The sequence below is a fragment of the Tyto alba genome, unplaced genomic scaffold (assembly GCF_018691265.1).
Source record: "Tyto alba isolate M040663 unplaced genomic scaffold, T.alba_DEE_v4.0 Super-Scaffold_9, whole genome shotgun sequence".
NCBI lineage: Eukaryota > Metazoa > Chordata > Aves > Strigiformes > Tytonidae > Tyto > Tyto alba.
In genome coordinates this window covers 9,808,362-9,829,478 of record NW_024881330.1, presented here as the reverse complement: position 1 = coordinate 9,829,478, position 21,117 = coordinate 9,808,362, and the positions used below count along the sequence as shown (strand labels likewise).

At 38.9% G+C, this 21,117-nt stretch overlaps 1 protein-coding gene across 1 annotated transcript in view; it reads right to left on the bottom strand.

The window, feature by feature from the left end:
• Window positions 1-6,448: 6,448 nt before the first annotated feature.
• Window positions 6,449-21,117, bottom strand: part of LOC104368698 (otoconin-90) — a 37,503-nt gene continuing 22,834 nt past the window's right edge. The window contains exons 12-22 of the mRNA XM_033011761.2: window positions 19,115-19,227; window positions 17,576-17,704; window positions 16,010-16,051; window positions 15,121-15,177; window positions 13,131-13,184; window positions 12,755-12,811; window positions 10,749-10,898; window positions 10,312-10,410; window positions 8,520-8,694; window positions 7,276-7,382; window positions 6,449-6,788 (exon numbers count right to left, since the gene is read on the bottom strand). Coding sequence (XP_032867652.2) covers window positions 6,478-6,788; window positions 7,276-7,382; window positions 8,520-8,694; window positions 10,312-10,410; window positions 10,749-10,898; window positions 12,755-12,811; window positions 13,131-13,184; window positions 15,121-15,177; window positions 16,010-16,051; window positions 17,576-17,704; window positions 19,115-19,227 — 1,294 coding nt within the window. The 3' untranslated portion in view covers window positions 6,449-6,477. The remainder of the gene's footprint in view (window positions 6,789-7,275; window positions 7,383-8,519; window positions 8,695-10,311; window positions 10,411-10,748; window positions 10,899-12,754; window positions 12,812-13,130; window positions 13,185-15,120; window positions 15,178-16,009; window positions 16,052-17,575; window positions 17,705-19,114; window positions 19,228-21,117) is intronic.

The following is a 21,117-nucleotide window of genomic DNA, read 5'->3' as shown; positions in this document are numbered from 1 at the left end:
AATATCCTAATATAGAGAGGATAATGTTGTCTGTTTTTTCCCTTGGTCCTCTGTTCCTAATTTCTGTAGATGTTAACTAAAATTTTGTGTATGTTTAAGAAGTTTTAGAGGATAGGCAGTGTCTTTCTATAATCTGTGTCTTATCCTGCATCTCAGAACCTGCTATTAAGATATGTGGTCATCAGCATTTTTTGTTGCTCACACTGGTCTGAGCAGGATTTGATGATGGATACCTCAAAACTGTCTGAGGAGAAAATAGTAGCCACACTTCAGGAATTCTTTTAAATCATATCAAAAGAGAAGGTGTAGAAGTGAATAAGAGATTCAGTCACCCCACCACATGAGGCCAGAGAAAAAGGAACAAAAGTGGCAGCCACTGCAGTTGTAAGACAAAACGAAGGTGACATGTTAAGAGCTTCATGGGTACTGGGGGAGTTTCTGTCTGAAAGTTTTTGCTTTCTGTGTTGCCTTTATTTGAAAGGCTTAACTCGTTCGTTGCTCCTAGTTTTGTCAACACTGTGATCGAGACGACCAGTACCCGTAAGTAGTGCTGGTTTTCAGAGTTTGTCTTCCTAAATTTTATCAAGTTGTTTTTCAAATCACATTCTCAGATCTTTAATACTTCATCAGTTTGCAGGCAAAGAATAAGTGCTTAGAAAGTTAAAATAAGTAAATCAGTATCTAATGAAGTAGGAGATCTTTTTAGATTAGTAATTAATAGATCAGTTGTTCACTTTGGGGAAATATCTAGGGTTTGGACACCTATGCCCCAAATCTTTGAAAAAGATAGTGTAAAGCTACTGTGAGAATGAAAGAAGAAAGAATAAAGCTGTGCTAAATGTCTCATCTTTTTCTGTTTATAATTTTTTATTATTTTAGCTCTAATCTCTGAGACGTAATAAATATAGCTATATCATAGATAGATTATTTAAGACTTCTCTATCAACAGAATTCATGTGGTAGTAATTACTGTACAGAACAACGTTGTTAGATTCATCCTGAAATAAGAGATACTGGAAAAAGCCTGAAGGAATTAATGACAGCATTGCCTGAATAACGGCTTATTTATATTGTAATTTCTCTGTTACTTGGTCGATTCAAACAATCCATCTCTATCTCTGCAATCAGGAAGTTCAGCACATCTCTGAGTGAATATATGCGTGTGTTATTTGCATAACCATGAATGTAATACTAGTTTCTAATAATTAGCAGAAAGGGATGGGTTTTTGTCTTAAGCATGTATTTTAAATGCAGGCTTGCGAGCAGCAGCACTGCTGTCATCAATCAGAGGAATGAGCTTTTGTTGTTATTAAGCAGTGATGCACTTAATTCACTAGTTTAAAGGCCCGTTTTTCCCATTTCAGCTTATTAGCTATCTGACCTTGCCATTTTTGTTTATAAATGCAGTGAAATATAGAACAGTTTTTCATCACTATGGTGGAAGTCTGATAAAAGTTTCAGTTCTGAAACAAGTAAACATATCAGAGTACTGCAGATCTCATCCTCAGCACTGGACAAAAACGGGCATTTTGCAGATTTGTAGCATTTTGCTTGAGTACTGAAATGCCCTCTTTCTATACAGAATAATGGAGAGGGGGGAAGGGGGTGGAATCAAAGTTAATTAAAATCTTGTCTGCAGATAGAATGTCTCACATCACTTAGCTCTCCTCTCAACCTTCCCTTAAAGAGAGTCTTCATGATCGCCTGTATTTTTTTTTTTTCTAGTGCTAGTGGTGTAACCACTGTAGGCAGTGGGATTCATGGGACTGAAATACCTTCTGGGTTTGTTTTTGATTTGATGTCTTTTGGTGGTGTGTTTTTTGGGGTTTTTTGTTTTGTTGGTTTTTTTTTTTTTTTTTTTTTTCTGCACTGTTTTAATCCCTTTAAGTTTTAATGCAGGAAAAATACTGAAGGTGGAGTAGCACCAGCCAGAGGTTTATAGAATATTAACCACTCATCCAAGAATGTTCACTGGCATTTCTACCTGTTGTTCTCACGACGTTCACTTTGCACAAGGAGATAATGATATGTTTTAGTTAACTGCTCCATGATCTGGAAGAACACAAGTAACATTTCTGTATCTAGCATTAGGATACAGTCATTGATTTGTAAGGTATACTTTGGTGACAAAATTCAACCCTGTAGAGACCTTTCACTTCAGCAGGTGCACCACTAGGAAGTTTGTGGCAACGCATTTTGTTCTAAGACATGTTAGTGAATCAGCACTGTTTGGGCTGGAAGGGACCTTTAACGCTCATCTAGTCCAACCCCCCTGCAATGAGCAGGGACATCTTCAACTACGTCAGGTTGCTCAAAGCCCCATCCAGCCTGGCCTTGAACATTTACAGGGAGGGGGCATCTACAGCCTCTTTGGGCAACCCGTTCCAGTGCCTCACCACCTTCACAGTAAAAAATTTCTTCCTTATATCTACCATCTTTTAGTTTAAAACCATTACTCCTTGTCCTATCACTACAGGTCCTATTAAAAAGTCTATCCCCAACTTTCTTATAAGTCCTCTTTAGGTACTGGAAAGCCATATGACGTCTCCCCTGACCCCTTTCCAGGCTCAGCAGCCCCAACTCTCTCAGCCTGTCCTCATAGGGGAGGTGTTCCATTCCTCTGATAGTTTTTGTGGCCTCCTCTGGACCTGCTCCAACAGGTCCATATCTTTCCTGTGCTGAGGACCCCAGAGCTGGACACAGGACTCCAGGTAGGGTCTCACCAGAGCAGAGCAGGAGAATCCCCTCCCTCAACCTGCTGGCCACACTTCTCTTGATGCAGCCCAGGAGACAGTTGGCTTTCTGTGCTGCAAGTGTACATTGCTGGCTCATGTCCAGCTTTTCACCCACCACTATCCCCCAAGTCCCTCTCTGCAGGGCTGATCTCAATCCCTTCATCTCCCAGTCTGTATTGATACCGGGGGTTGCCCCGAGCCATGTGCGAGACCCTACACTTGGCCTTGTTGAACCTCATGAGGCTCACATGCACCTGCTTCTTGTTCAGGTCCCTCTGGATGGCATCCTCTGTCCCCCAGGTGTGTCAACCACACCACTCAGGTTGGTGTCATCAAAATTTGCTGAGGGTGCAATCAATTCCACTGTCTGTGTCACTGATGCATGCATTAGACAGTACTGGTCCCAGTACAGAGCCCTGAGGGAAATCACTCTTCACTGATCTCCATCTGGACATTAAGCCGTTGACCACTACCCTCTAGATGCCACCATCCAACTAATTCCTCATCCACTGAACAGTCCACCCGCTAAATCAGTTTATCTCCAATTTAGAGAGCTAGCCTGGTCTGCAGCAGAGCAGCAGATCTTGGCAGACGGGGGTTTCCTGAGGTGGTGAAATGCTAGGGCAGCAGATACACCCACCAGGAGCTGGCAGCTGTTGCAAGAGATGCTGATGAGGCCCTGATATTGCCAGGGCAGCCCCAGCCACTCCCACACCTATAAAAAGCATTCTGGGTAGCTCAAGCAGCTAGGAGCGCTGCCAACAGAGCGGGCACGCAGTGCATGGCCCATCAACCAGTGCAGCAGTTTGCATAGAAGGGTGTGCAGGAAGGGCATCATCAACCTACCAGCTCAGAAGGTCAGTTCAGTCAGTGGTCATCACCCTCCCAGAAGGAGCTTAGCTGTGTTATCCACCTGGCAGAAAGCCACGTCCTCTGCACTCACCAGAGCTGATGTGGCAGCCCAGACAAAACTCACACGAAAACCTGCAGCCATGAAGAGCCGTCTCTGAAGAACAGTTTGAAAGCTTATGGGTAGGAACCAGACACCAAGGCAACAAAGGGAACCTTGTGGTTGGTGTCTACTACAGGCCGCCCGATCAAGGGGATCGTGCACACAGGCATGAAGCATCATGTTCACAGGCTCTCATCCTGCTGGGGGACTTCAGCCACCCCAACATCTGCTGGAAAAGTAGCACAGTGAGCTGTAGCCAACCCAGTAGAGTCCTGGGATGCATTGAGGATAACTTCTTAAGACAGGTAGTAGACAGCCCTACAGGAGGGGATGCGATACTGGACGTGATGGTCACCAATGCAAGATCAAGGGGAGCTTATTGACAAAGCTTTTTTACTCCAGCTACAGGAGGCATCATCCTCACAGGCTCTTGTCCTGCTGGGGGACTTCAGGCACCCAGGTCATCTCTCACCAGAGCTGGCGGCTCCTGGTGGGTCTCTCTGTGGCCCTGGCATTTCCTTGACTCATGGACCTCACTGTGCGGCGAGATCCACCACTCTACTGCAGGCCAGGCCAGCTCCAGAGCAACTCACCTCAGAGACTGACTGCTACCTTCAGCTACACAGCATTTAAATATTTCTTTCCAAGAGAGAGTTAAAAAGTGAGGGAAATTTTGAGTAATTTTTACAAAAATATTCTGTAAAATTATTATATTGCTTTTTCATATTTTTTTTGTGTGTTAATAGTAACAAATAAAAGTATGCCTTTGTTAAGCAAACTGAAGCATTATGTATGAGGATTCTTAGAGACCTTTCTAGTTCCCAGACAAAGTGAGACAGGTATGACTTGATCCTCAAATCAATTATTAATTTTTTTCTGGATGTTCAGGATCATACAAGCAAACCTGAATCATTGGCACATCACTTGAAGCTGAACTTATGAAGAACAGTATGCAAAGTAGGTAAACTTTGACACCAGTGTTGGGGTTTTTTCATCCTAGTATAAGTTTGCAGGCTTAGAATTGTAGAACTCAGAATCCAAGCATCTCAGGTAATGTGGTGCCTGAGCTTTTGCAGTCTGTCATGGTTAACATCTGAAGACACTTAAAGTGGGAGGTAAAACTACCTTGTTTTGATTTCTGGTTCTAGTTTCTGAGATGCCTGGGAAGTTGTGCTGAGACATAGTTCAGAACTGAACCCAAACTCTGACCTCAAGGGTGGTGGTGGGAGGGGTTGTTGGTCTTTGTTTCTCCTGGTACTCAGCACTGGGGATGCTGCTTGTGCGAGTGAGGTGCTCTTACAGTGTCCAAGGGACTGAAATATGCACTAGGGATCAAGGATGCAGTTGAAGAGAATAAGATGAACACCAATATGATTTGACTGAGTAAGAGCGGGAATCACCAATCTAACCTTTAAAAGATCTCATGAGTGATGCAAACACAGCACAAAGTCAGTTATGGCAGGTCAACAGAGGAGTAGTCAATCAAGTTAAAATGATATGATTGCTTTTGATCAAGAAGTCAAACCTTCATTTTTACAATTAGATGTGCTTACAGGGGAAGTCTCTTATTAGTATGGGTTTGATTTTGCAAATACATGCTTAGCGGAAGTATGGAAATATCAGTAATCCCATTGAATAAAATGTTATATGCCATTTCAGGCAGGTCACCTTCTGGGTTTAAGCTGTGTATTTGCACTGTTGTTTGCTATGCAACTGAAATCTAATGGGAAAGACATTAAGGTTATACCTTCGTGTGCATCTTTCATATCAAAATAATGATTTGCTGGTGATTTTGACCATAGCTGTTTTTTTTGGTTTTGTTCGTTTTTTTGTTTTTGTTTTTGTTTTTTTTTTTTTTTTTTTTGCTGTTTAGCTTTGTTATTAGTAGTCATGTTTCATCAATTTTATTTCTGTGGTAATATTTTATGACCAAAGCATAATCTAAATTAGCATCATATCAAATAAAAGGATGTACATATCCTTTATTCTGCTGTTGTCTGACAAATGGTGAACATTATGAGTGGTAAATTTGGAAAAAAGATGAAAGCAAAAAAACTTGGGTTCAGTAAAAATCAGAAAGTGTTATCCCAGCTTTACATTGCATACTTCTGAGTACATTAGCTTTTGTTGATTCCAGGAAGAAGAACCTTTACATTTATTCCCTTTAGCATCCCAAAGTTTCTCAAAACTGGAGATTACCATGCATAAAACAAAACTGGAGATAATCACAGATTTGGGGCAAGGAATGTGCCTTTTACTGTCATTATCTGACTGACCAGCAGAAACTGCAGGCTGAAAATTGTTATTAGATAGGAAGGGAAGAAAGAACTCATTTTCATGTAATTACCTTAGCTTTTCTTTTGGATGTTTTGTGCTAAACTCAGTAAAGGAACAATGTCTGCAAAAAGAGTTGGAGTAGTTGCAGATTGGTTTAATTAAAAACCTGAAATACTTAGCCATCATCAGCAAGATCCAGTCTGAACCAGCTACACAACTAATAAAAATCAGTCTTTGATCAGAACCGTTTTTACGTAGAAATAGAATGAAATTATACAGAATACTGTCAAACAATTATTTAAGGTAATATCTGACCTAGATAGATGGTCCATAGTGCTGATTTCACTACGGTAAGGAGTTTTACAGCCTAACATTTAATACCTAGTCTATTATTATGTCATTTGTGTGCTGGAAAGTATAAGGTAGAATGTAGAGTGATAAGAAAGAGTAAGGTATGCAATGGCTGACTGTGAAAGCCCCCATGCTGTTTCTCAAGCGTGTGGTGGTGGTTGGTTATCTGCCTTCATGTTGCACAGTTCTGGAGTTTCCAACGAGATGGTGTGCCTCTCTCTTTGCTCTCCTTAATACACTCCACAGTGGACCTTCCTCCTCACTGCTCTCCTCAGAGCTAGAAATCCTGGTGCCTGCTTCTGTGCCGATTGAAGGCCTTTCATAAGGGTCTCCTTGGCATAAGATTTTCTCCTCCTGGCACTCTTGCCCATGTGGAAATTTAAGGCTTTCATTGAAGAAGGCAGAAGCCATGCACTCGGCTGCTGTCTTATCACATGCACATAGTAGTTTCTCACACATGCTCCAACCAATACCTTAAAAAGACGTTTCAGAATTAATGTTTGAAAGCAGTTACAATTAGTCAATGTGTGATTTGCTATGGGTAGATGAACTTTTGAAAATACAATTTTTAAATCTGCCTCAAATTTCAGTCTAAATTCACCTTTAATCATCTAAATATAAGCCTGACACCAAGGTGTGGGGCAGCTGAAGGTCCAACTGGCTTTAGGTGAATGTATGAATGTAAAGACACCAACAGCTGACTTCTGTCTCCAATCATAAAATGCCTGAATGTAATTTTCTCAGCTTGACCTGATCACATCATACACAGTGGTGTAATAACCTCTATCTCAACTAGGTAAAAAGCTCAGGTTTATAGTAAACATTGCTAACATTTCGTAAGCCAAATTTTTCTGTCTCCATACTCAGCTCTAACAGCTCAAAGGCATGGTAGCATCCAGTCTGTAATGTTTTGATACACTGTTATCAGGACATGAGAAATTTCCTCTCACCCAAACTTACATTTTGGCTTATGATCAAGACATACAACTTCAGATCTTGAATTTTTTTCCACATGACATCCAAGTTTCTTAACTTGTTCAATACAACAGTGATGAGAGAAGCAGCATCTGAAAAGAACAGTAGATGTAAATGTAATATGCTTACTCTTTCTGCATCACAGAGTACTCACAGTTGTTTTATCTCTATTTTCAATGCCCATTAAAACTAAGACATTTTAGTTTTCATATCATGAAAAAAATCTTCTCCATAAAGAAGAGTGAAAACAACCTAAACTGTTCCTACTCTCGTCCTATACCTCTTTGTACTTTTACTACTTACTTCCTAAATCCTTTGATATAATATGTTTAACACTCCTGTAGTTTTTTTAGGAGGGGTTGTTTTAATTTTAAGATATATAATTGCAATTATAACTGTGACCTAATCCACTGTGAGAAGTGTCTTCAAGAGTTCAAATATTGTTGGCTGAAAATCTGAAAACTGCATCATGATAGCCAGAGCCTTGACCAGACTTCATTGAATCTACTTTGCCATGCACAGGCAATCTTATTTTTGTGCAGGTATAGAAAAATTGTGCGTACTGGATACTAAGTGTGATACTTAGACCTGATGTGGCCCCAACTGTTATGAACTTCCACACAGGGAGAGATTTTTAGTTGTATATGCAACGCTCTCAGAGGATATTTCTTTACTTTGGTTGAATTCTCTTCCTTACTCTAGAATTTCTCCTCTTTGTCAGCTATGCTGTGACAGCACGCAGTCCGCCATGGCAGCTCTCCTCACTGCAGCTCAGGCAATACTTCACTTGAGCTCTACTCTTTCCTGAAGGACACTGTGACACGGGTCTATGTTAACTCTTCTCTTCATAAATCACTTTCCAGACCAACCCTTAGGAAAACTTCATGGCAACCCTTTTCCTCATCTCTTTTGATATACTCTTCTTCTGTTCTACTTCCTCCCATCATTCTGTCTTATATTAATTGACTTAGTAACTACTGTCTAAAACATGGATGCAATAATAGAATGTGCCTTGGACATTCTAGTGACATTACTCTAGTGATGTTAGAGTATTGCATGGTTTATGTATTTAAGTGTATTTATTTTATTTTTTTTTTTTTTTAATGTGGCTTGACTACTGATATGTAGGTAAACAAGGCCCAACAAAAGGTTTAGTGATTGATCTTTGTTGGTCCATAACCACGCCAATAATACCCACAGTTAATGGCACATTGTAGAAGAGCCCACACCTGTCCAGTGCATCAGTAGGATAACCTCTTCCTTCTTGTCCACAGTAGCAACCGTAAGACTCAAATTCCTCTGGGCATCGCTCAGTTAAACAGAACAGCATTTCTCCTAGTTGGGGCAGCTCCTTCTTCACTCTTCCATTTCCTCTGTCTTGCAGAAAAGTTAATCGCTCACATACTGTAAAGCAAAAAATGTTATTTGACACATGATGTTTTCACTGGTTGGGGCATCTCTTGTGACGATAGAAGTATTTTCAGAGCTATCAGAAACTTTTGAAGACAACATATTACTATTTCTATATTATTGCTCCAGTCCATGAATTAAGGGTCTTAGAACACTACTGAGAAAGACGGCAGAAGTAGGGGGGGAATATTTAAAGGAGAGAGAGATTCCTATGAAGATATAAATTATAAATCAAATTGGATTGCAATGAGAGTACTTTGCAATCCTTTGTAATCCTTCATAGTTTAATTTTTCTTTGAGAATATTCAAACCTAGTTGAGTATTCAGTAGCTTCTGTCTTGCCTAATTCAGAAAATAGAGTCCTAATCTCTTGTGATTGCACAGTGATAGCTGAGCGATGACTATGTTGTGGTGGAGGAAACAATAACTCCTTTTTTTTTCATTTGAAATATAGTTCAATTTAATCAATGATGCCATAGCCCAAATGCAAGAACATCATGACAGTTACTGTGCTGCCAATGTTTTGGCATCTCCATGTCCCGACTCTAATGCCTCTGTGGCTTCCCCCACTCAGGAAAAATTGATATGGTGTGAATTATCCCTAGGATTTGAGAGCAGACTGTGTTCCATACCAGGAAAAAAGATGCCAAGGGGGCCTCTTTTGGGACTTTGCCAGAGGAAGGATTTGAAGGGGCTAATGGTTGGATTGGAGGAGAGAGAGAGAGGGCTTCTGTTCCCTGTGCATCCTCCTTTCTCCCATGAGTAATCTCATCTTTCCTTCTGCAGCTCTAGACTGACTCTCTCTGCTTCTTTCAGGGACAAACCTGGCTTACTTCCCCCAGTAGGAAATTCTGCCCATGTTCCTGCTTGGGTCTTTGCTCACTCATGTTAATTCAAGAACGAACCCCAGGTTCATGCACTAACATGCACACTCTTAAAATCTGGTATTTTACAATCAAATTTTCCAATTTGATAGAAGGCTGGGTTGATTCTTCATGTCTGCTCTTTTCCAGTTCTGGGACTGCTTTTCCCCATTGGGAAACCTAACAAGATGGATGGGACAGTCAATGAGTGTGGATTTACAGCAGTGACAGGTCTGAAATGTCTTGGGATCTATGCTAACTGAGTAGGAGTTGGAGCAAAATCAGAAATGGTGAGAAAAAGGCTGAATCTTGCAAGAGGTCAGGGTGAGGAGCAGGGCAAGTTCCTTTTATTACTTCTGCTGCTTCTAAAATAAAGTAACTCAAAGATGTGATTAAATTACTGACTAAAACCAAGGGGAAACATTCACTGATCTCATTTTAGACCTTGTACTGTATGAAAAAATGCACTTATAATCTAATAATAAATAAGTTTGCAGGTATTAATGATAGAACATTGGGAGAAGAGGTTAAACTGTTGGAAGATTTTACAGATGACTGCATCTCCTGTTCTTGTAAATAGCAATATATATGTGCTTGTATAACTGGTTTAGAATAACTATAATCTTTATATGTAATATATGCCTATTTTTTTAAGATAGAGGTAGCTGAGTATATCATTAGATATAACTGGGGAAAAAAAAAAACAAAAAAAAAAAAAACCAAAAAAAATACCCCAAACTTAATTTACCTTTTCCTGCAGGTTCATTGGGTCCCCTGTCAGACAGTACCAGTTCCAGAGCTATGCCAGAGGAAGCTGTGCTCAGGCCACCCCTTGCACGGCTTGTCTCTGGAGATGACATGTGCACATGTTAGACTTGCAAAGGTAGAGTAAATTCTCAGTAATGTGTCCAAAACTGAATATTCTGAACCATAATAAATTGTCAGTCTTCTAAGTTTTGTTTAATTCATAGCTGGATGACTGTTCATTAACGGTTAGTTAAGCTTTCCTAATCAGTTCTTGACAGAAAACTGCCCTTTCCAGTCACCCCATATTCTATGTAACTTAACTAGATTTAGGGACAAAATAGTGTTATTCCACATATCTAGGAGAAATACTGAATCTTGAATTTATAGCACAGGGGGAGTGCTTTAAATTAGAATAGATGTAATTCAGTCTTTACTTGCCTTTTTCTTTTGTGCTTGCAGATATGCCAGCAGGATCCTTCTCAGTGGGGACAACTTTGACTTGGATTGAGTTAATATCTCCTGGGAATGAGGCTGGGGAGGTGATTATCTCTTCCATTGGGACCACAGCTTCCACAAATCCATCCTCTTCTGAATAAGCATAAAGAGGAAAGCAGAAGACGTGGAAAATAAACAGTAAGTTTTTAATTTTAGATAGCCGGTCAGAGTAACATCCTCGGGCAGAACTGGTGTGAGTTAATGGTGATACAGGAAAAACATGCAACATGAAAATTGTAAAAGCAAAGAGTATCCACACTGGTCATTTCTTTACAGATCTTGCCTTTCAGAAGAAAAGACACTGGTTAAATATGATCAGTATAACTGCTGATTATTTTTTTTAATTTTATATGTTGCCTACTGAGGTAAAGAGGTGTGGCAGTTGCTGAAAATAATATAGGTTGGTGGTTAGTCAGCCATACTGAGAGATGAAGTGCAGGTGAGATGTCGTGAAATGTCATTTTCTGAGTAACTTGCTTAAAAGAAGTGTCAGTTCACATGAGGGTACCAAAACTAAGAGTAACATTACGGAGGGCAGAAAATTATTTGATGCAGAGCTGGGCAACTGAGAGATTTACTATGTTGTAACCACAAAGAAATATCAAGGGGAAAATAAGATGAAGTTGAATAGAAATATAATTTTACAGAGATTCTTTATCCTAAAAATTAAATTGATATTTATTTTCAGATTACCTGAAGCTTTATTGCTGAGGAGGAATGTTTTGTCTAATTTGGAGATTACTTAAAATCTTTTTTCTTTCTTTTTTAACCATTTTTATATAAGCTAACATGTAAATGAAAACACTTAAATGGAAAACAAATGGATTTTTAAAAATGTGAATATGAAGAATGTGGCATTTCACAAAAAAAAAATACTTTGAAAATACTAGTGAACATGTGTTTCCACATTTGTAAAGCCTTTCCTTTTGCAGTCCTTGACTGAATTTATTAATTGGATTAAACTCAGATTCATTAAATTTTTTCTTCTGATGTTTTTGTTTTAGCATGTATTGAAAATAACCTGTCATGGGATAAGTGTATAGATTTAAAAAATGAAAGTAGTGCTAAGAACACAAGAAAGCCCATGAAAGGTTGCAAAAAGGGATCAATAGCAACACGCTGGTCTTAATACCTCAGCAAGGTGCACATTTTATGCCAGTTTATTTGACAGTGTTGTGTTCAAATGAAAGTGACTCTTGCTAGATGTAGAAAATAAAATTAATTTGGAAAATTCTGCACTTAGCTAAGAATAGATATTAGAAATTATCTTCAGGGAGCCATGCAGATCTTCAACACAACACACAGATTTTCTGATACATTCAAGTTAACAGAGAAGAATATTTAGTGATTTCGACCAATGCTTAGTACAGCAATACTAAATTTCTGTACTGGGCTGGGAGACATGGGTACTGTTCAGACAATTAAACAGAGTTAAAAAATTACTAAGTTCTACTCTCCATATTCAGTGTTCCTTGACATTTTTTCTGGTGCATTTCAGTCTTCCTGAATGATCCTTTCTATGAAAAAGGGGCCACTGAAATCTTCCAAGTCTACCAAGGTGCTCCACTTCTATCTGTAGCTAATGGTGTGGCTGTTCTCAAATCAGTAACAACTGCAAAAGCTGAAATAGGAGGAGGGAAAATCAAAATGAACCCTTCTGGCAGCAGATGTTATGAATATAATTTAAAGGACCAACCATTATATCATAAAACCTTATGTGAAGAGGTTTTCAGAAATGCTTGGATGAGGAGTGCAAATGAGTGGCTGGAGGCAACGAACAGCTAATACTTCTCTGTCTGGTTTTATTGTTTGTGCATCTGCTATCTGACCTTGATCTAAATTTGATTCTCTGGCAGCCCTTTCATTACCATGCATGGATTTTTAACTGTGATGCTTTCAGATGAAGTATTGCTATGTCAGTCAAAAAAGCAAAGCTGAGAATCACTGACCTTTTATCGAAAGGACTGGGGAAGCGGGAGTTGTACCCCTGTGGTCCCTTGTGATAGCTGTACAAAAAAACAGAGGCATCGTGGTAGCGAACTACCTGATGTACTTCTGCAGTGCATTTCTGAAGTGACTTTTACTGAAAACATCATAAAGCTCAACAAAACATCACTGTTAGCCTTGTTTTATAAAGAGAGTAATTAGGAGAAATGAAGTGATTTACTGACTTCTGTAAATCAGCAGAAGAACTAGAGGTATTATCCAAATATCCTGTGCTGCAGATCTTTGACTGTGACACCACGGAACTTCATAAGCCAAAATCCTTTTTCACCTGGAGTAAGAGTGCCTGATTCATCAACAAAAGTATAATCAGACTCTTACCTCTGGCTTTGGAAGTCCCCAGGACCATCTCATTGGGCTCAAAAGAAATCACTGCTGAAGACAGAAAATGTGAACTCAGAAAAAAAGTTGCCAGCACAGACACTTATGAAAAGTTAACCTGCTGACAAGAGCTTTTTCAGCAAAACAGGAAGACCCTGGTGTTCCATGTATAAAGATTTGCCTGTTTTTCTCAGTGGTGCATTGATTGTTGTAGACAAAGTGATACTGATAAAATAATCTCATTGTTGTATTCAAATAATGTGCTTTATACTAACAAAGAAGCAGCATAAATATGACTGAAGTAGAAAATTCAATATTAAATCCATTTGACAAACAAATATACTGAAGAGGATTAGTTCTAAAATCTCACAGTTGCACACAGAAGTGTGCCACAGTTTTCGAGAATACCTTGTGTTTGCCTGCATTGAAAGTCAAATATGGATGGGCAACTACAAGGCCAAATACTTCCCTAATCTCCAATTTATTTCTTTACCTGATAAAATGATTTTTGTTTCTCAGCTACATTTTGATAAATTATAAACATATCTACCAAATGATCAAAAAAATAATCTCTGCATTTTTTGATGTGTTGTTAGGATGTTGTTATGTGAAGAATGTCTTTGCCTTTGAATGGGTATCTGTGTAGTACTTAGATTTAGTTTAATGCAGTTCCCACAGCTGTCCATGGTGAAACTCCTTTGGGCTTAAATGGGGGCAAAACTAGTGGTTCTCCAGATGTTTCCTTCAAAGTATGACTAGATATGTTTTCTGTGGTATGTTTTAAGTGGTTTGTTTTCAGCTTTCTAAAATTCCTAATAGAGGTTTTCATCCCTTGGCAGTATTTTGAGCCTTATGATGGACTATGACTCTTTAGAGAGCACAAGTAACCATTTTTTCAGGAAGTAAGAGATTGCTACAAATGTGCAAATACAGGTGCACTCTTTAAGGAGTTCTCAGTTTTCTATTACCAAACCTCTCAGAAGCAGGTAGAAAAACATGAACCAATAAAAAAGAAGAGGAAAAAAAAAAAAAACACAAACAAGAATAACATAATTCCATATTGTTTTTCATTATTCCAGATTCACACTTAGAGCAATGGCTTACTATGGGAGACACAGAAAAGCACATTACAACTTGTAACCAGGTTTTCAAGTTCTCAAAAAGTGCAAATTTCTACCTCTCTAAATTGGATAATGGATGGTCCAAGACTGGTCTCCTTCTCTATTTCACTACCATATGACTTGGCCCTCACTAGTTGTGTCTTCCCAGAGCCACCCAGGACTTTGGATGTTTTCTGTCCACGGCCTCTTGTATTGTAGTGCACTCCATGCAGGTAGGAAGAGAATAGTTTTCTCATACCACAGTCATGGATTATTACAAGCATTCATCCCTGAATAAAATAGCTATTAATTGTAGCAAAAAAAAAAAAATGAAGATTGTCAGAAGAACCACTTGGTCTCTTGGTTTAGGAACTCACTCAAGAGGCACCAGAGTGAGAGGCACTTCAGCCCGGATCTCTACATTGCAATAAATAAACCACTAAACCGCTGGCTTATTTGCAACTAACCATGCTCAACTTTTTCTCATGTTACTTCTTGATCTTGTATAATTAAATGTCTCTTTAAAGACAACAAATATGCCCCTGGAAGTGGGTCCAGTGGTTGGCACCCACACAGCACATCTCTGCCAAACAGCTCACCTGCTGCAACCCATGTTCCCAGGGAAAAAAAGGTCTGTTTGGATGAAAATAGGTTTTGTGGTAGAGCACTCATTCTCAGCCCCTGGGAAACTTACTGTAAACACTTATTAAGCACATCACACGCACAAATTTAAAAATTGCACCTTCTCATTTGATCACCAAAACTTTACATCTAATTTTATATCAGTCCTTTTAGAAGGGCAGACAGAAAACAAGTTGCTTATTCTTGTATTTTATTATTTCAGCTTTGGGGAGCTGAAAACACTGCTTTCTGAACTGTAAGTTGCAAACCTTCTTCCATGGATGCAGTTGCAGCCTGTGTTCTGTCACTCCCATGATGAAGGAATTCTGCAAAAATAAAAGCATTCTTACTCCAGAGAGTCATGACTTAGGATACTTCTTAGACAGGATCTTGACATAACAGGATCAGAGTCATCAGAATGAAACTTATTTCTAAATATTACTACTGTTGTGTTTTTATTCAGTTATTATATGATATAAATATAACAAATACAAACCTAGTTATTGATAATTACGGTAACAGTATTAAAATCCTGCCTTAATATTTATTCGCTGCTAATACTAAATTCTACTCAACAACATACAGTATAATAAAAAAGAAAAAAATCCCTCAGACTCTATCATAGTTTCAACTTAAACAAGAGGAATTGGCTAGTAACCAGCATTCTTTAAATTCCCATTTCAGCAGGTACTTAAATATGTGGCCTGTAGTGAAGGTATGAAGGTAAGAATTGCACATTTAAACGCAATATTTAAATGTTTAAACCCAGGACCTTGGCTAGGAACCTTATTGAAGCAGGGCCTTAGATGTGCATGCAAATAGAAAGGGATCCATCTGAAAATATTTTGAAGTTGCTTTTAGTGTGTTTCTTCTTACATTATTTCTAAATGAGATTCAGGGTTCTCTTCTGAATTCCTTCAGAGAAGAAGGAGTCATTTGGCTGAAATCTTCCTGTGCACCTTTGTAAAAGCTTGGCACAAATATGTTTTTTTTGTTTATTAGTCTTTTTCTTTTCCTTTCATATTTTGACCTCTTGCTAAAGCTTGTCTTTTCTCAGAAAGGAATTCATAGCTTCTAAAATACTCAGGTTATTTTTCTGAGTATAAATTTGTGTCAATTTTATGTACTTCAGTCAAAGAATTAGAGATAATGGCATACCCTCTGTGTGAAGTGTTGTTAGCTCTCTCTTGCTGGTTGTTTCTGAAAAAAAGAAAGCTTTCTCTTAGACTAAAGTGTGAGAAGGGGGTTTGTCACTCTTTAGTCTGAATAGTACAAATTAGGAGTTCATTAAATTTATTCCTATTAAAGCAAAGATTTAGGCAAATAGATCCCCATTTCATTATTTTTTTTCTCTGTAGTAAAGAATCTATGAAAATCCTTTTCCAATAAATGTGTTGGATAAGATTATTATGTTTTTTTCAAAACATGAACTGGACAGAACAGCTACACGGAAAGATAATAACATTAGTGAACACTAAATAAAAATACTTAATTAAACGGATGTTTTTTTTTCCATTAATAAATTTAATCAGGATCCTACAATTAGTGGAGGTATTTGGTGAGATAAAATTGAATCTATCTTTGTCAGCAGTGGCATAACCAGCATGAATTTTCTGTTAGCACCTAACAATTTTCCCTTTATCTGTAATGTGTTAGAACTGCCATTCTTTATATTAGAGCCATCTGATCCCAGTAAAAGTTTACTGGCTTACACGAAAGTTTTCTAGCTTTGATGCAAAATTTCATGTGGCATTTTCTTCTCCCTTGACATATTCATGAGGGGGTGCATGCATCCAGAGCATGATATAGACATGTATATCTGTCCTTAGCACTGGTGTGTGTAAATATGAGCCAAAGAATTAGAGAAACAAGCACTGCTTTTTCACGTCTGTCTCAGCTTGGGAGTTCAAAGGTCTTCTCCATGCCACGCTCTGATTGCAATCCATATGAATTAAGTTTTTAATCCAGCCCTGTTCCCACAGGACAGGTATTCAGTTTTACAAGGCTGTAATTTCAGCTACAGGGCACAGATCCGTGTATGACAATGGAGATAAATATCCCCTTCATTTTTAGAGAGGATTTTTCCTTCCAAGAAGGAAACGAAGTAACAGAGCAGAGTGGGTCTATTTTTGTCTTTCCAGGTAATTTTTGCACAATTTAAGGGGAAATTTGAACTAGCAATATTTTCAGTTTGGCATTCCTGCTAGTGACCTCAGTGGGTCACTAATCAAGCCAAGTATCACCCATTCATTCATGTTGGCAAGAGTCTCACAGGGTTGGCAGGAGCCTCCTGAAAAAAAAAAAAAAATTCTTTATGTCTAACTGGAATTTTCCTGTTACGGCTGTGTTTCTTGCTTCTTGTCCTGTCCCTGTGCACCCCCAGAAAGAGTCTGGCTCCAGCTTCTCTACACACCCCACTAGGTATTGAGGACAGAAAAAAAATCTCCCCTGAGCCTCCTTCTCTTTCTCATGTGCTCCAGGCCCCTCACCAGTTCGGTAACCTCTCCTGGACTTGCTCCACGGTGGCAATTAGTACACCTTCTTCTCTCTTGGTATTCATTTGAGTAGCAGTAAATGGAAAGGACACGTGAAATGGAGAATATGACAGACTGCCAGATTTAGTACAGGAAAGCACCCAGCTACTGATTCATTCTTGCTGGGTCAAATTTGATGCCAGTGAAAAAAATAGCAGGAGGAGGCAGTTGATCAGATCCTTTTTATTACCTGTAACCAGAGATGGACAGGAGGAGATATCCAGCCCGTTCAAGGAAGAGTTAATATGCGTGTTCACAAAGCATTCAATGGCATCTTTGTCACAGTTGCAGAGGAACTGTTCACAGGGATCCCCAGACTCTGGGAATAAAATAAAAATCCAAACAAGGTACTATTGAAATATCTTTTCCGTCTCCTGTTTTTTCCACTCTAAGTTTTGTGTCTATATTCATTAGTGCAAACCTACTTATACTGTGCTTCTTCACATTAAACACAGTAAAGTTTCACAGTCCAACACAGTTTTGTTTTGTTTTGTTTTGTTTTTCTGAAATGCCATCCAATGTAGCCTGGCACAGCTGGGAATAGACTTCTTGCCTGTGATGTTTTTTTCTGCAGAGTAGTCAGGACTAAAGACCAGTACTTTTCTGCTTCTAGTTTTTACATGGAAAACTTAACCCAGGTGATACCGAGTTTGACATTTCACATACTTCATTAAAATATCCTCCAGACCTCAAGAAATCATAGTCTACAAGTCAATCCTTCCATGCAAGGTGTGTTTTGCTCCTTATAAAGGATATGAAACAGTTTCCCAGGAAATACTGTTTTCCCACTTCAAAACTTTATACCTTTCAGGGTTTCAAAAAAAACATTGACATTTTAGAGCTGTCACACTTATATTTCCCATTTTCCATTGGGACTATTCTTTTTTTTCTTCCTTTTATTTCTTTTATTTGAACAGAAAGTTTTCTGATCATTAAGTATGGAAAGAACTACAAAATCACTATGCAGGTTTAAATCTACTCGGACCTTTATAGATTGGTCTAGATAGCAAAAATTGTCTTAATTTAAAACAAGAAAAGGAAATTGGATCAGAATGTGGCTTAAACAAGCCGTAAGGGTATTGATTTAGGGATTCTGCTCCTCTTTGTTGGTATCAACAAATCATGTCCTAGCATACAGTGTTTTCTGAGAGCCAATACTTACTGAAAAATTATATTAAAAATGATTAAGCATTAAAGATCCCCACTCCACATTTGTCAGGACTGTACCAGTACCGCATGGAGTAGCTCCTGTTATAGCGGCATGGTCTCTACACTTGTTGATGATGCTGTTGTAACTGAGAAGTACATATGACCTTGTAAACAGAGAATTTCTCTCAAAGTATATAAAAATCAGGCCTTGAAGCTTCAGAAGGTAACTGTTTTTCAGATCTTTTCCCAGTATCCACTGCATTTCTGATGTGTGGAGATATCTCAAGCAATGCTTAAGGGTCCTGCAAAGTCAGGGAATCCTCAGCAAGAGGCTGCCTGTTAGATAAGCCCTGGCAAGTTTCTAGTTATTGGACTTAAATTTTCCTGTCTAGTTGGGGTTTGCTGCCTCTGTGCATTCCTATTTCCATTCACCCTTGAGCAGAACACTTAATCCCATAAAAATCCACACATGGAGGAGTTTCTACTTTATTTATATATGACTTTTTGTAGATAGACCAGTATGAATGGCTTAGTCATGGTGAGACTCCAGTATTAACCTATTGTGATAGGTTAAACTTACCACAGTTCAGGTTTTCAATAGAGCAGCTGACATCTGTAGAAATCTTTGATGGGTCCCACGTGCACTCCATCTCCATTGCTTCTTCGTAGCATTTGCGGTGCTGGAAACAACATCTTAAAGAATGAAATAACACAATGTTCACACAATTTGGTTTCAGTTCAACATCAGACTGCAATGTTTTCATGTTGCTCTTACACAAGAATGCAAAAGTTGCCAAAGGAGAAAAAGGGATCCTCTGTGTGGTTCCTAAACACAAGAAAGGATGAGTACTGCTTTTCCCTGAACAGTCTAGTGGGATAAGTACAGCTGGATGCAAAACTCAGTGGTGGGAGCAGGTCTGCATGCTGTGGGAGACCACACTTATATATCTGTCCTGCTGTAGTACCTGAGTTCTTACAAGGACTCTGCAGTTAGTTTAAATGAGAAATCCACTATCAGTGCCCAAATATCGATCCACAACACTGTCAGCTCACTGCTGAAGAGTGCCCCACAGCTCGACTCCAGAGATCTTGGCTCCAGACCTGCCACAACCTTTCTCACTGCAGATTTGTAGAACTACACAGAACCTGTCACTCATGGAGTGATAATGTCTCTGCAATGCCTTGTGAATCCCTGTGTCTCATTGAGACTATATAAATACATGCAGTCTTATCCTGTTTCTTGTACTTTCTCTTCTATGCAAAAATCAGAATTAAAATGCACCATTTAGCCATGGGATGGGACCATGAAATATTTTTCTCACACTGAATTAAAACAGCTTTCTCCTACCAGCACACAACAAAAGCAGTTAGAAACCTTGCATTCTCCTACAACCCTGCTGTCAAGCAAACCTCAAATGCCTGCATGACCACTTCAGCTCTGAATAGAGACGAAAAGTCAACTAAAACAAGCTCTTCATCAATCCTCTTTTCTCTTCAGCTGTTTTTGAACAGGCATGTCATTTACTTCTATATTATAGCAACATCTGTGTGCACTGACATCAGCTATAAATGAAACACTAGTAAAACATTCAGTCATCATTTAACCTATATAAAATTGTTACATAGCTTAAGCAGGGATTAGTGTTAGATTTAGATTCAAAAATCCTCATTTCAGATAAATGAACTCAGACCAGGGGTCTGTTACTGAATTGCCATTGGTCTAGACCATGCCAAATCCAAAGACATTAACACTCAAAATCAGCATCTGCTGCCAGGAAGGGTAAACTTGTGATCATAATGTAAGGAGTTAACTTTATTTAAGCTCATGTGGGATTTTTGTTAAAGATGTAGTGACTATGTTATTACACATCACCTGCAGCCCTGCATATGTACTGAACTCACTGGTGGACAGAAACACTCCTGCACTGATCAAAGCAGGGAACAAACACCTGCCCCTTGCAAGTTGTTCCAGGCTACACGTTCACTTTCTCACTTCCTATATTTAGGAAGCATTTAATATTTAATCATTTACTATATTAATAAAAAAAAAAAAATTACAATGTTTCATATGTCCTCACAACCAGGGAAGCAGTCCAAGTCCTAACTGTGATCAGACTTTTGGCTTGGTGAAAGACATCAGTGATGAGGTTTGCTCAGATTGCCAGCAGCAGATCAGAGCTCATGAATAACATTATCCCAGCGGATGAAATTTCAAAGCCCAGTTTCTTGTACTCCAGTGTCTGTGCTGCCTGTTAATGTTTTTGCTCTCTGCTTTAACCTGGTCTAGGAGACTGCAGGAATGTATTGAATAAAGGTGAGGGCATAGAACATTCAGCAGAGAGGCCCTGATGGTTCCTCAGCATCACAAATGCTACTGTGCAGTTTCAGAAACGAGGCTGAAGTTTATCAGCTCCATCAGGAACAGGGCTTTAAACATCCAGCTGATAAAATGTCTCAAGACTCACTTCTGTCTCTGCCTGAGGTCTAGTGAGGAGTCAGCACCTGAATGCTCCTCTAACTGCATAATTAGTCTGATACAAACTCCCTGCAGTTTTTGTTTAGTGCATCATAGTTACATCAACA